This window comes from Zophobas morio, unplaced genomic scaffold (assembly GCF_036711695.1).
Source record: "Zophobas morio isolate AGI-343-1 ecotype UQ-CSIRO unplaced genomic scaffold, CSIRO_AGI_Zmor_V1 ptg000300l, whole genome shotgun sequence".
Taxonomy (NCBI): domain Eukaryota; kingdom Metazoa; phylum Arthropoda; class Insecta; order Coleoptera; family Tenebrionidae; genus Zophobas; species Zophobas morio.
This window is the reverse complement of record NW_026972404.1, coordinates 35,509-50,975: the sequence shown is the minus strand read 5'-3', so window position 1 is coordinate 50,975 and position 15,467 is coordinate 35,509. Positions and strand designations below refer to the sequence as shown.

Here is a 15,467-nt window from a genome sequence, read left to right as displayed (position 1 = left end):
AAAAAACAAAATGTATAAAGTAATAATGGTAAAATAGTTTTACGTTGTATTTATTTTTAAAATGTGAGTCTAGACAATGAGACGATGGGAGACTGCATCTCTAAATCTCAAGGCTAAACCTTTAAAAAAATTGCTTTCAAAGAAAAAAATTGTGTAGTTCAAGAACACTTTATAGAATAAGGAAGAAGTTTCTGCGTTTATAATGTATAAACGCGAGATATATGATTTTTTAAATTTACAGAGACTCGTTCACAGTTGTTTGGTAAAATATACGTCGTTCATTTTTATACACCGGTATTTTAGTTATATGCTCTCAGTAGCTCACACTCAACCTGTACTAGATAATCGCTATCATGGTCTGGGTTTACATAATAATAATTCTTTTTTTTTTTAATTTCCTACACATAATATATGAATTCATGGTCCCTGATAACTACCTTACGAATATGTGCTATCATTTTATAACACAAGTGCATTTATAACATAAAATGATCTTGAAGTTTTTTACTGAGCTATAGAAAAGTGGAGTGCCACGATCAGTGTACTACCGCAAGCTAAAAAAATTTTAATTGCTTTAACTTCATTATCTTCTCTAACATAAAGCCAAGGAAGACATAGAAGGCTCCTCGAAATATAAATTCAAATGAAGTAACTTTTAAACCGTGTCTTATTTCTTTTTAAACCTATTAATTTTTTTACTAATAAAATATATACTTAATTTTTATTCTACTCTTATTTTACTTCTTAAGTCAACTGTTTTCAGAAAGTCTTAGACGTTGTATAAATTAAACCTTAGCGATTAATAAAAAGTTATAGGACAAGGCGCTTTATTAAAGGTGGAACAGCGGGTTACACGCCCACCCTGAGGACCAAACCAAAAAGACTGTCGCGCCTTTTTCTGGTACTGCTGTTTAAAACTTGATGTCAATACCCATTTTAACTGGACAACTAATAAAATCTGCCTATATTAATCTTTATTCTACTCTGTTTAACCTTCTTAAGTCAATTGCGCTTAGAAAGCATATTCTGCGAAGGTTAGAGTCAATAGATCAACTTCAGTTTTAGTAAGTACATAGTTATTTTATATTTTTAACCTAATTCTTACTTAACAATAACTGCCAATCCTGGTCGACCATAACTTTTACAAAAGTTGGCCATCTTCAAAATTTTTTATTTATTGTGCACATTACTCCTGTTTAAAAAACTTTATATCTTTCACTCAAAATAAAAAAATTCAACAATATACACCTGTGTTGACTACAGCTATGGTATCTTTTTAAAAAGTTTTATGTTCTATTCAACATGACTTCCGGGGCTAAAAAGTGAAGAGAAAAAATCCGCAATACTCATAATATTCAATTATAAATTGGTCCATTCATATACCTTTACAAGAGATATTTTTAATAAAAATTTTTGTTTATTAGACGGATTGTAGATATGCCGATACTGATCTGCCTGTTAGAGTTTATGTACCGATTCTTTTTAGAATAATTTCTCAGAAATTTATTCGGTTTTTCGTTTGTTAGTTGTTTTTACGAAGTATCGGTATACTGCTTCTATCCATTGTAAATGATTTTAAGCAAGTTTGTGTTCCCTATTCTTATTGGTATAATTTATTAATATTGACTTGCTTGTTAAAGTTTGTGTTTGCTTGTCTTCCTTATATATTTCTAAGCTATTTATTTTGTTTTTAATTCGTTCGATGTTCGTTAAGTAGTTGACCTTTAATTAGTTTATTTGCGTTATAATCTCGAATGTAATCTCTCTGTTAGTTAAATTAATTTTTTTTTGTATAAAAAGTTCTAGATGCTATGTATAAATAATTTTATGTCCGAAGATCTCAAGTCTATATGTATATTCTTTCTAATATTAAGTTTCAAAAAAAAAAAGTTTTGTTTTTATAGAAAGTGTTTTAATATTTTCTGCCCTAGATTCCAGTGACTTTCCTGGTCTTGCCCTTTTTCTCTCAATTGGTAAGGGCTACAAACACACAAACTTGTAAGACCAGAAAAAAGTTCTAGTTTAATAAATTAAAATTATTAGAGTCGTCAGCCACAAGAAAGTAGTACAACTGCTCTAATAAAAAGAAGCTTGATTGTGCTGTCAAGAATTTCAAGTTATGTAATAATAACTTTGTTTAATTTGAGTATTTAAGGTTTCAAAGATAAGTATTTCTACGACACTAAAAAAAGTGATACAGCAATTTTATGTTTAATACATGCAGGTAAATATTACGTACATATATCATAATCGCTTAGGCAATGATAGGAATTGAACGTTAAGCTCGTTAGCTCTTTTTTCTTCGCACGGGTATGAATGTTTCTTTTTACTCTCACTAGGCATATTATTTAACGCACCAATAGGTATAGCCTCCTATGAAGATGGCCGAGCGTTGTGTATAAGCGTCGTTATCAATAAAAAAATTAAATAGACGTATGCACTTAACTAAATATGAGACAAGTGAAAAGGAACTGAACAAAGTATAGGAGAACGAACATGGCTAAGGACTTTAACTTGGGAAGATGCAGCCAGATACACACACGAGCCTTTAGAACGGGTTTTTGGTTAAACTGTTTTTGGCTTAGTTATGTCTTTTCTGCTCTCATTTTACCTATTTACCTAAGTTTGAACTACTTAATTTGCTGACATCCTCATAAAACATTATTCGTTGGGTTATAAGCGAACAAAGCAATATGTACATCGTAGAAAATTTCTTAAAAGTATTTACCCTTGTAAATTTTAAAAGAAAATCGTTGTAGCAAAAATTTGTTTTATAATGTTTCATTAAGAGTTCAACAAGCTTGTGTTGAGAATTATTAGATTCTTACGTAAGAATTAGTTTGCAAGTCCGTCATATATAATTTCCTCAAATAATGTAAGGTACCTTTGATGTTTTTAATTTTTGCTTCAGAATATCTTCCTGTTTATAAATGCAAATTTGCTACAGTATATTTTTTTAAATTAAAACATAGTTTTAAATAAAATTGGTTTGGGCACCCTGTCATGATTCAGCTCCATTTTAATCCTAACTCACAAGCTTACCTGCCATGTCAATACTTTCCTGCTTGTAAATGAATACTTAGAATACTCTATGTAATAAATGAGCTAAATTTACTCCTTTTAAAGACTTAACCCACTTATATAAATTCTGAGACTTTACTGATCATAAAGTAACAACTAAACTCTTCCGAGAATCTATAAAAAGTGAAAGAGTTTATTTAAACACTAATTTTAATGTAGTAAACCAAATGAAGGTCTTTTTTTCTGAGATGGAAGAAGTGTGTAGTACAATTAGAAGAAAATTGTAATTAACACAGAGAATAAGAGCCGATAAAGAGGAGTATTAGACCCCATTCGGTTTGTTACAATATAAACGAAACTTTGCCCGCCCATAGCCGACCAAATGTGTATATATACACCTAAGTAAAAGTAACAAATAGTTAAGCGGTATAAAGAACTTAAAATAAAAAATTTAGGATCAAATATTACATTATGCCCCACGTCTCAACTCCTTTGACAAATTATATGAAGAGATTCGGTGCGATCCCCGTCATCGAGAAGAATATTTTGTAAAACGCGCGCAGGGTAAATGTTTTTTCTGAGTTTAGAAAAAATTTTTCTGCCTATCATGTCTCGCAGTCATTAGGAAAATTTATACGAACGTTTACTTTAATAGAGTGGATCAATCGTCTAGAAGGGTGCATAAAAAAATTTAAATATGAGGACCCAGTGGTCATCTCTGTCTTGTACGTTAGCTTAAGTCATTTCTATTTTGCCGTCTAGATTTAACTATTCGACCAAAAACTGCTAATAATTTCTCCGCTACACTCAGGGCTGATCCGAAATCATCAGTAATGAAGACTCTCTGCCACCGCATATGTTTTCATATTTCTTCAATAAGTAACCCGAAATACAAAATATATTTTCATTTTCTTAGAATATAAAAGGCGGTAAGCAACTTTACCTTTTTTTTTCTGTTACTTTAAAAGGACCGTGAAATCTATAGTTCAAACTTTTATGAATTCAGGGGTTTTTATATTTTAACACCTCTTGGTCGTTTAATATTCTTGTTACATAGGTAAGATCTTAACTGTAATCACAACAGAAGTTTGTACTCTGGAAACAGCTTTCGGAGTTGGGGGTGTAATAGTATGTTAGCGTTAAATTGATGTTGAAAGCTTATACAGCGCCAAGGATGAAAGCTTTTGTTATATAAAAACCTGGCAGGAAGAAATAGTCAACCTAATCGTCTAGTAAGTAATTGTTAGGGAACCTAAGATATCGCTCAGTTACCTAATTTTCCACTTCCCAAGCTTCGTGAGTTTAAGGAATTAAAAGCAGATAATAAATTAACCTTGCACTCTAGAAGTTTAAATAAGTTAACTTAAAACATGGAAAAAATCTGGAAACCACGATTAAAATATATACTATTAAAAAAAGCATGCAATTTAAATGTTTTTCATAAAGCGATTCGCAACTTTTTTGGAGGTTAGAAATTTGGAGACTGGGAGGAAGTGGCACGTTTCAGAGTGACAATATCTACTATGTATTATGGCGTCGTAGTTATGGACTAGGCAAAGATCCGTAGTAAATCCATAAAACGACTCTCCCGTAATTATTTAAAGTTAAGAGGGATTGTAACAGCTCGTAAGCTAATGTCGAGCCGTTTTCACTCTTTGACCAGTGTGACAACCAATGTAACTGGAAATCTCCCTCTTCATACCAGGCCAGATAAAATATCGAATAATTAACTTAAAATTTTTACTTATCTCAAAATGCCAAGCCCATGCCCAATAATTAAAAACTATAAATTCTGAGATGAAAAGACTAATATATTGTTTTTAAAATACAGTGCGCAGTATTATAATAAAATTGACTGGTAGAGTGTTTGCTTTCCTTGTAGGCAGATCACAATTTGGAGTTTCACGTTTCCTTTGTATTTGCGCTAAAATATTATTATCAGTAAATATAGATAAAGTGCTCAAGTAAGTGGTTTTTTTAAGAAAAGAAAAGGTAAAAGGAGACAGAACCTAGGAATTGCGCTGAGCTCTAATTAAGGAAGACGCAAGAGAAGTCAGGTCAAATATTATCCTTTCCTGGACTATATTAAAATATTAAATTATGCACAGTTGTGCTCCTATTTAGTATCTGCTCCCGCTATAATATTCTAGGTTTTCAGTGCCAAGTAGTGTTTCCAAGTTTTAAGAGCCCTAATTGCAAATAATTCTTTATTAGATGTATGATAGTTTAACGAGTGTAGGCCTTCTTCATAGCCTTGATTAAGGACAGCTCCCATCACAACCTTGAGAACAAAATCGATATATTTAAAAATGGGAGCAGAAACCAACCTTATTTTAAGCTCCATGAAAACGTCAACTTGTTTTGTTTCCCAACAAAATTTACTGTCTTTCTTAAGGCCCTCTTGAGGGCTTAACCGGATTGGAGTAGCCACGTATAAAGCTCCGATAAAAGTTTACAAACCCCAAATGTTGTAAAATCTGTTTCTTATTTCTTAGTGCGCCCCACTGACTAATACAATTTATCTTTGAGGGAACCAACTTTTTAACGTCCTCCGTTCATTAATGAATCCTAAAAAGCCAATAGTTTTAATATCAAAAGCACATGTTTCAGGCCTAACACCCCAATAATGTTTCCTTAAGGTTTTTAAAACCAGTTTATTATGCCCCTCTACGCCTTTACCACCATATAGAACTTCCTAAATATGTCGTTCATGAAAGATTGGAAAGACCAGGAGGGTTACCTGGTTTTACATAGTTCGAAGTGGCATCGAAAGGTCGTCTTCCATTCACCATTCATCATCCCTTCAATGCGCCCTGAATATGCACCGAGCGCAACCAGGCTGGTAAACATTATTGACCCCGCAAGGGACGAAATAATTTGGTTTATGCGAGGAAGCCCGACCCTAACCTTTATGTTATCTGTTATTATCAGTTTTCTACTTAATTTTCCTCTTTACTAAATTCATTTACACTTTAAAGCAGTTAACAAGAGTGTGAAGAAGTATTGTAGTCACGAGTTTACTTCAGAATGAACCCATTGTGAAAAAACAATGAAAAAACAAATTTGTTAATTTAAAATATTGGAACTTATAAAATTGTAACCTGGATCTGATTCAGGTCAAGAAAATTATCATAGCTCTTTTATACAAAAAAATTAGAGAGCATATACAAGAAAAAAAAAATTAACAAAGGAATATACATATTTATAAGCGCATAACATAGTAAAAACAGTGTTTGTTAATGACATGAAGTACATAAACCGCAACCATAGTTTCGAGAATAATTTCGAAGTTAAATATATAACCAAATTTTTTTTGATACTTTGAAAATTTTTTTAAAGTACAATTTATACTTTCCTTATGGGTATTAATATTCTATAACTTTCATATTCTACTTGTAAATAATTAACTATTTTGATACCGAGCCAGCTATTACCACATTGTGTATGTTTTTCCGAAAAAAGGGTTAGATAATTATTCAACCACATTTCTGTAAGTAATCAAACAACAAAAGTACAATTTAAATAAACACTTTAGAAAAAAATTTATTACGATGCACTGAATATAAGGAAAAATGTTGCGAGAACTTAAAGAAGTTAAAAGCTTTTAGTTGAATTTCAGATTCCCCGATTGCTCACTTCCATTTATGGAAATATTATTTAGTTTGGCAACACTTCTAGTTGCTAAAAATGATTCTTCTACTTTTTTTTAGTCATGAGATAGAGATGTTTATTGCGTCTTTCTTATTTTTTTATATAATTAATTTTGTTTTGTTTTAAAAATAAAGGCATGCGCAAAAGTATTGCCGTATTAACAAGTGGTGGGGATGCCCCAGGAACGTAGCATCATTTTCTTTATATATAATAAAAAATACACTAATAAAAATTTATATTTTAAAAGAAAACCTTTCATCATATTTCAATAGGAATGAATGCTGTTATAAGAGCAGCTGTTAGAATAGGAATAAATAGCGGCCATCATGTTTACGGAATTTATGAGGCATAACTTTCATTTCAACTCCCTACGTTTGTGGGTAAAAATAGTTTTATAGGGTTTTCAAGGCCTTGTGGATGGGAATATAAAAAAGCTGTCCCTTTTAGATGTTTCTTTAATAATACAACAAGTTTAGCCTCTATAATGTTTTATATTAAAACTTTCAACATTAACTTTTGGTATAAATCTGGATAATACCTAAAATGAATGTTATTCTATACATAATTTTAATTAAGGGAGGAACTATAATTGGTACAGCTAGATGTGCTGCCTTTCGAACAAGAGAAGGACGTTTAAAAGCTGCCAAAAATCTAATAGGAAGAAAAATAACTAAACTGGTAATTTTTATTAAGAAATTTAAGTGAACTTAAGTTGTTTAAAAATATCTTTTTAGCTTAATTTTATTCTCCTATCATAACTTTTGTACTAGTTTGTTGTTTTTCTTATCAATTTTGTTAACTTCAATTTAAAACTTACAATTTTCTAAATTTTATTTCAACGCAGTGGATAAAGTATATCTATAATATAAAAGTATATTATTTAATTTATTTTTTACAATCTCAGTATAGTTAGAGTAATTTTTCTGTTTCTTGAGTACAGTTTATCAAGTTATACAATGAATTTTTATGGGAAATTACTTTTCAGTTTTTATTTATTTATATATCTATCAATTTTTGTAGTAAAAACTTGATTATTAATTCTTAGGAGTTTTATATTTTTTTATGAAGTTTATGTTTGCTTTCAAAATCGTTATAATATTTTTTTATTGAATTTTTGTGTTTGGAGTACATATTTTTTGTATGCATATAATAATGCTATAGATTAATTTAGGGCTTTTTAAAACTGATAGATTTGTTGCGGCGGTGATGGCAGTTTAACAGGAGCTAGTAAATTTAAAAACGAGTGGAGTTCTTTGTTAGAAGAACTTTACGAGAAAAGTCTTTTTTATTTTTCTTACTTCATAATTAAATTTATACTTCTTTACTTTTGAGATTTTTAGTTTTTAAATTTAACTATTTTGCGATTTTATGAAGATTATTAGTATAATTTTATATAAAAATAAATAATTAAAAATTATGTTTACTTATCTATTAATAGTTTGTTAATATCTTTTTTAAAAATAAAATAGAAGAAATCTCTAAAGAAAGTTTAGATTCTTGCCAGGATTTGAACTTAGTCGGTTTAGTTGGCTCTATTGATAATGATATGGTCATTTCCCCCCCCCCCCTCCTTTCTAATATCTATTCTTTTTTTTCTTCATGTTCTAGTTTAACACTATTAATATTACAATAATAATAATTTAAACTTCTGTAAGGTTTATAAAGGCGATCTCACTATTGGCACCGACACCGCTTTGCATAGGATTGTTGAGTGCGTTGATAGTGTGCTAAGCACCGCACAAAGTCACCAAAGAGCTTTTGTTTTGGAGGTAATATTATTAATAAACTTTACTAAGAGGATTGTAATGGTATTCAAGGTAACATAATTTTTTAGTACAGATTGATATTTTATAACTATAGTAGAAAACCTCTCCATTCGATATGTTACATACATTGTTTATAATTATAATAGTAATAATAATAAAACGTTAATATAAAAGAAGCAATTATTTTATAACTATAGTAGAAAACCTCTCCATTCGATATGTTACATACATTGTTTATAATTATAATAGTAATAATAATAAAACGTTAATATAAAAGAAGCAATTTTCATTATAAAATTTGAAATAGTTTTATGAAGACATATATATATATTAAAAAGATATAGTGTCTTGCTTATAATAACATTAATATATATATATAAAGTATATATATTGAAGTAATAAAGGTAGTTTAAAAAAGCTATTGTTGAGTTGCTGAATTTATATTCACCACGAGGATATACCTTATTTTAGCAAATGAAAAAGTTAGTATATTTAAGTTACTTTTGAATAGTTTTTGTTTGGTTTATTTTAGCTATAACTTGAGCCAATGCACGCCTTTTCTATTGTAGCTTTTTTTCATATATAATCAAATTTTTATGCATTTATTTATAAAAAGTAATAAAAATTTTGTAAAATTTGTTAAAATTATTATTATAAATTATCATATATATAAATGAGATAAAATTTATTAATAGTAAAACACCAAAAAAAATTATGATTAAATTCTTCTAAAAATAATTTAGTAGGACTACTGTATGCCTGCCTACTGGGAATGATAGGCTTTTTTAAAATTGCTTATATAGCAATTTAAGATAACAAACTTACCAAACACTATCACATACTAATTTTTTTGATCTCTGTAAATTTTACTATTCAGAACAAAAGTTTTGTATTTTTTATAAACCTTTTTTAAGTAATTTTTTCTTGCAATATCCCTTTTTAGTGATTTTCATAATATAATAATACCGATATTATATTAAAAATATAAATTTTAAAGGTAATGGGAAGAGAATGCGGATACTTAGCTTGGGGAGCCTCAGTCGCATGCGGAGCTGACTATGTTATTATCCCCGAGTCGCCCCCCGTTGATGGCTGGGAAGATTTTCTTTGTAGAAAGTTTGAACTGAGAAGGAAACTGGGAAGAAGAGTTAATCTTGTTATTATTGCTGAAGGTTTCGTTATAATTATATTTTAATAATATTAATAAGTAGTGCAATTACAACAAGTAATATGCATTATGAAGTATAGTAAAATAAATATAAATTAGAGGGTTTTATTTGGCTGCAATATACATAAAATAGACACTTTTAAGCGGAAATACTTCTGTAATTGTTATTTATTATTGTTATATCATTTTTTTTAAAAACTTCTTTAATAAAGTTCCTAATAGTTAATCAGACGAACACTTCGCTTAATATTATAATATATATTATAGGCGCTACTGATGTTCACGGAAACCCCATAACTACTAATTATGTTGTGGATGTTATACGTAACAATCTTGGTTATGATACGAGGTTATTACTAACAACAGTAATAGAAAATTACAATTGTAATACTAATACTAATAATTATATATTAAAGTTTTAATAGTTTGCTTTTTAAAAACCTGCAAACGCTAAAAAAAACTATAAAAACCTTCTTACCTGATTATTCATGTGTAATAGTAAAAGTTTTATATAAATAACTGGAAAAAGAAATGCTAGTGAAAAGATATTAAAATAACTATGATATAATAATATAAACACTGCAAGGTCAACAATTCTTGGACACGTCCAGCGTGGCGGCCGTCCGTCGGGGTACGATAGATTTATGGTAAATTAATATTATTATTACTTTGATTCTAATTAATAACATTACTGGCACTGTAGGCAACTATTACGGCCACAGAAGCTGTGAAACACGTGCTCCGAGCCTCCTGCAAGGAGCCCGCTCAAATTGTAGGGTTGTGCGGGACCCACGTGGTCTTCTGTCCGCTTATTGAAAGCGTTGCTGAGACTCAGAAAGTCTCAGAGTTGAGGGTGGAAAAAAAATATGAAGATGCAATGAAGTTATGAAATCATATAATACAGCATTATTTATTTTTTTATAAATCAAATGCTTATTTATTTACTTATGCTTTTTCTGGTTATTTATAGTTTTTATTATAGTTTATGTTTTTTAATATGTATTATTACTGTATATTTTTTTTTCATATTTTAAAAATATTATTTTATTTTTGATATTCTTTATGTAATAAATTATTGTATTATAATTATTTTAGGCAGCGAGGGGAAACTTTTAGAAGAGATTATGAATATTGCATAGCAGTCAACCGCTCCACTCCTAAAAAAAGGCCACCAAACTTTGGAGAAGTATATACAACTATATTAGTATATTGACTATTTCATAAAGTGTATATAAAGTTAAAAAGAAAAAAATCGCATTGAAATTAAACAGTTTTTATACCTTTATTGTAAGCAAGTGTTGCATTTTTAGAAATCTTTACTTTTAAAATAAATAATATAAAGGTAAATTGTTGTTTATAAACATAAATTATTATAATATAAAAGTTGTTTATTTGAATACTATATAAATAAATGAATAAATGCGTTGCATTAATAATATTTGTATTATTATTATTCTAGTATAATAGGTTTTGTTTTACGGTTATTTTCTTATTAATATAATTAATATATATATTAACTATTAATAAAAAATTACTAAATAAAAAAAAGGATAAGTGCATTGCTATTATCTGCGTTGGTGCTCCCGCTGCTGGAATGAACAGGTTTGTATTATTAATATCAAGCTTCATAAAGCTTTTGTAATTTATCTAATTTCGTTCATTTTATTTATATCATTATTATCAAAAAGTATATAAATAAATATATATAATCATTTTATTATTCATTTACATATTTTAAATTATTATTTAACATCAGCGCTGTAAGAGCAGCAGTTCGCTTATCATTGAATCTTGGCTATACTACTTACGGAGTTCAAATGGGTTAAATATTTAAAGAAGTGTAGTTTTTAAATAAATATTAAATAATATATTTTATTATAACTCATAAAATATAATTATAAATTAAGAAAAAAAAATGGAAATGTACCTAAATAAATAAAAATATTAAGCTAAAGAATAACAATGATATCAAATAATTCATGTAAAAAATTTGCAAGGTTTAATAATATTAACAGAAAAAAGTAAAGTAAAAATAATATAAATTATAAATATAAATGTATTGAGACTTATAATAATAATTAATATAAGTAAAAGTAATAGTAATCTTATAAAAATGATTATAAATAATAAAGTTTATTACCAAATGTTTCGTGACTTCGATAATAATAATAAATAAAAGAACAATAAGAATATTACTAAGTATTGAGAGTTGTAATAGTAGTTACGAGTAAATATATAAATAAAGAGTTATAAATTAAATAATATTAATGAAGAAAGAGTAGTAATTTATTTTAAAATATAAATTTATAAAGATTAAGGAAGGACGACCAAAAAATTATAACAATAATAATAAATGATATAATTATAATATTATAGAAAATTAATAATTATTAAAGTTTAATAGTAATAAGAAATAACAGCAGTATTATTAATATTTGAACATCATATTATGAGAAATAAATACAATAAATTGCAAGAAAAAGTAATAAGATGTAATACTAATTTTAATAATAATAAATAATAAAGATATACTAAAAATAATTATTATTTATTTTAGTAATTATTCAGTATACTGATAATAAGCTAATAAATAAATATATTACAAAGAGAAAGATGATGGATTATATAAATGAGGTTTAAAATTGTATTTATTATAATTATATGCTTGTTCATAAAAAAATTTAATAAATCAATTATACTTATAATAATATTAAACGACGAATAAAAATAAGCAGTGAATTTTATAAAAATACAAATACATAAATTGTTGTATACAAAATAATTATATTTATAATAAGTATTATAAATATATTACTATTTATTATCTATTTATTAATGACAAAAAAATTAATAATAAATATACTAGACTTTGAAAAGTTAAGATAAATGAACAAGTAAACGGTGAATATAAGTAAAATAATAATAGTGATATACTTTTTTTAAAGAAATAATTATTAAAAATAACGGTGAATAAAAAAGAGGGACTATTAAAAGTTTGTATTATCTGAAATTCTAAACATGTAAGTAAAGTAAACAATAGCAGATTATAGTAAATTTTTTATATTAAAAATAACTATATAGAAGTAAATACTAATTTAATAATAAATAAATAAAATATAGTAATGTAAGGAGGTAAATATGAGCTCAAAGGGTGTATACAAATAAATATAGAAAACTAGCAAATAAATAAATAGTAATATGTAAAAGTGTTTATTATAGTACATTAAAAGCATTCAATACTATAGTTATAGTATAATATTTACTTCCTTTTAAGGCTTTTGCGGTTTTGAAAATGACGAACTTTTAAAGCTAGACTTTATGAGTGTTGACAATTGGGGACTTTTAGGTAAGTTTCCATTAACTTTCCTTTTATAATAAGAAAAGTTTAAAAGAAAACCTTCTGGTGTATTATATATATCAACAGTAAATTTACAAAAAATATATATTCAAGGCGGGGCTCAGTTAGGAACCAATCGCGTAAGGCCAAAGAACTTTCAGAAAATAGCTGAAACTATCAAAAATCGTAAAATTGTGTCTTTGCTGGTCGTTGGTGGATTTGAAGCGCTTACTTCCGTTTGGGATATTGTATTATTATTAATATATTCATTATCATATTATTTTATAGTTAACTATTATCAATATTTAGAAAGCTCAACAAGGAAACCGTCCAGAATTGAAGATACCTATAGTTATTGTACCAGCGACCATAAGCAATAACGTTCCTGGTTATTTACTATTATTATTATTATTATTATTATTATTATTATTATTATTATTATTATTATTATTATTGTTATTAAAGGGACGGAATGGTCGATCGGCTGTGACACAGCTGTCAACGCTGTCGTTGATGCCATAGATCGGTAAAGTTGTTCCTCTTTTTCTTTTCTTATAGCGTTATTATTACATTGTAGACTCAAATATTCTGCAGATGCCCTACGAAAGAGACTTTTTTTCGTAGAAACACAAGGTCTTCTTTCAACTTCCTTTGTATATACTTATATTTTCACTATTTTTAATGAATTTTTTTTAGGCGCCAACTGTGGGTATCTTGCGTTTGTTAGCGCCTTATCCAGTGGCGCAGAAACGGTGTATCTCCAAGAAAAAGAAGTTTCCTTAAGTCTTCTTACGGTACTTTTTGCGACTGAAATAATTTTTTTTAATTGTTAAACTAAAAAACATAATTTCAAGAAAGATCTCGATTTTGTTCATAGAAGAGCCACGGAAGGCACCATGCAGCAAATGGTTATATTAAAAAGTTTTAACTATAATATTTATTACGATATATCATAAAAGAAGAAGTCATTTCACTAATTAAAACGGAGAAAAAAAGTTTATTAAATTTTATTTTTTAAAGGTTTTTGTTAGAAGTGAGGAATGCAATCCTGTTTATGATATTGACTTTATGGCAAAGTTGTTTGAAGAGGAGGGAAAGAGTAATTTATTGTTTTTATTGGTAAAAAAAGAAAATTTTAAAAAAAATTCTAATAGCTGCTTTTTCTGTGCGCAAACTCGTGCTGGGCCACCTTTGTCAAGGTTTTTCCTTGTCAAAATCTTATTATAAAAGCGCTATAGTATAATTCCCATAAGGCTTGCATCCATCCCCGTTGGATAGAATACGGGCCTTACAATTATCAGTGGCTGCTATAAATTTCCTTGATGAGCAAGTAATTTCAACAGATTAATATTATTTAATTATTGTTATTTATGTAATAATTGATAATAAATGTATTTAAAATTATGAAAAATTTAATGCTAATTTTCTACAGATTGCTCATAATAAGTGTGAAACAACACTTGTTGGTTTTCTTGATAATAAAATCCGCTTCGTCAATGTTTCTGATCTTCAAAAAGAATGCGTTCTTGAAAAGAGGAAGCCGAAGAAACACTGGTTTACGGAGTATACGGACTTGTTGGAAGAGCTGCGCTGCTTTAACTGCGAAGGACTTGAAGAATCTTAAGTTAACTTTATAATAAAATATATTTATTATAGTATTAAAGGAGATTATATTATAAGAAAAGTTAATTTATAATAGAAAGTCCCAGATTTTACAATTTTTAGGTTGTTTTACTTTCTTGCAACTTGATACTTACTGGAAGTGAGCCCACACTTGCTTGTTACTTCTTTGCGTGAAAAATACCTTTTCATAGTTTTTATTTGCTCTTTGGGTTGTAAATTAGTAGCTTAGAAAACAGAGCCCAAGGAATACGTGGAAAGTGATAGATAGTTAATAATGCTCAGGCTATAAAACATACTAGCTAGTCATTTTTTCTTAAGGGGCCAACCTTTTTGCAAAATGTTATTTCTTAAAAACTTCTAACTTGATGCGAGCCCTTTGCTATTTTCTTAATTACTTAGTGCTGTTGTTACTCCTAAATCACTTGCGAATTGCGCTTTACCATATGTGTCTAATTTTTTTTCCAAGGTAAGTTGGTAAGTATGAGCTCTATTACGTACTTTCACCTATAGTAATCCTGATCCCATAAAAGTAGTTTATCAGAGTTTAAGAATAACGCCTATGAGAGTTGTAGAGAGGGAAAATAGATAGAAGGTTTGTTAAAAAGGGCTGCGCGAGCATCAAAAGTTTTTATTTACAGGGGCGAGTAAGAGTTTTACAAAACATATATACATCCAAACTTTCCTAATCGGGAAAATTAAAGATTCAAACTCTAAACTGAAGAGTCCAAATCATAAAAGTATGTATGCCTCCTTATACGCTACATATTGGTTGCAATTTATCCTAGTCTCCTCTTTTATCGGTACAACAGCGTACGCACCTCCAGCATACCCAAACTTATACTTTATAGAAATTTAAAACACAGGGTTACTGTATAAAATAAAGTCTTATCCTGCCTAAAAA

The 15,467-nt window shown here is 28.2% G+C and overlaps 1 protein-coding gene and 1 long non-coding RNA gene across 2 annotated transcripts; both read left to right on the top strand.

Moving 5' to 3' along the window:
• The first annotated feature begins 1,423 nt into the window (after positions 1 to 1,423).
• On the top strand, positions 1,424 to 2,235 carry LOC135119732 (uncharacterized). The gene is made up of 3 exons (XR_010278349.1): positions 1,424 to 1,469; positions 1,527 to 1,606; positions 1,932 to 2,235. It is a non-coding gene; the product is annotated as an uncharacterized LOC135119732 (long non-coding RNA).
• A 3,487-nt stretch (positions 2,236 to 5,722) lies between these two features.
• On the top strand, positions 5,723 to 14,567 carry LOC135119728 (ATP-dependent 6-phosphofructokinase, platelet type-like). Its single transcript, XM_064044121.1, has 24 exons — positions 5,723 to 5,863; positions 7,071 to 7,142; positions 7,249 to 7,350; positions 7,863 to 7,950; positions 8,142 to 8,218; positions 8,319 to 8,441; positions 9,436 to 9,610; positions 9,874 to 9,955; positions 10,193 to 10,253; positions 10,310 to 10,488; positions 10,702 to 10,792; positions 11,156 to 11,208; positions 11,363 to 11,427; positions 12,881 to 12,952; positions 13,058 to 13,191; positions 13,253 to 13,331; positions 13,409 to 13,469; positions 13,521 to 13,576; positions 13,640 to 13,737; positions 13,798 to 13,851; positions 13,964 to 14,042; positions 14,098 to 14,142; positions 14,197 to 14,273; positions 14,376 to 14,567. The coding sequence occupies exons 1-24, from the start codon at positions 5,723 to 5,725 to the stop codon at positions 14,565 to 14,567; spliced, it is 2,256 nt and encodes a 751-aa protein (XP_063900191.1).
• The last annotated feature ends 900 nt before the right edge of the window (positions 14,568 to 15,467 follow it).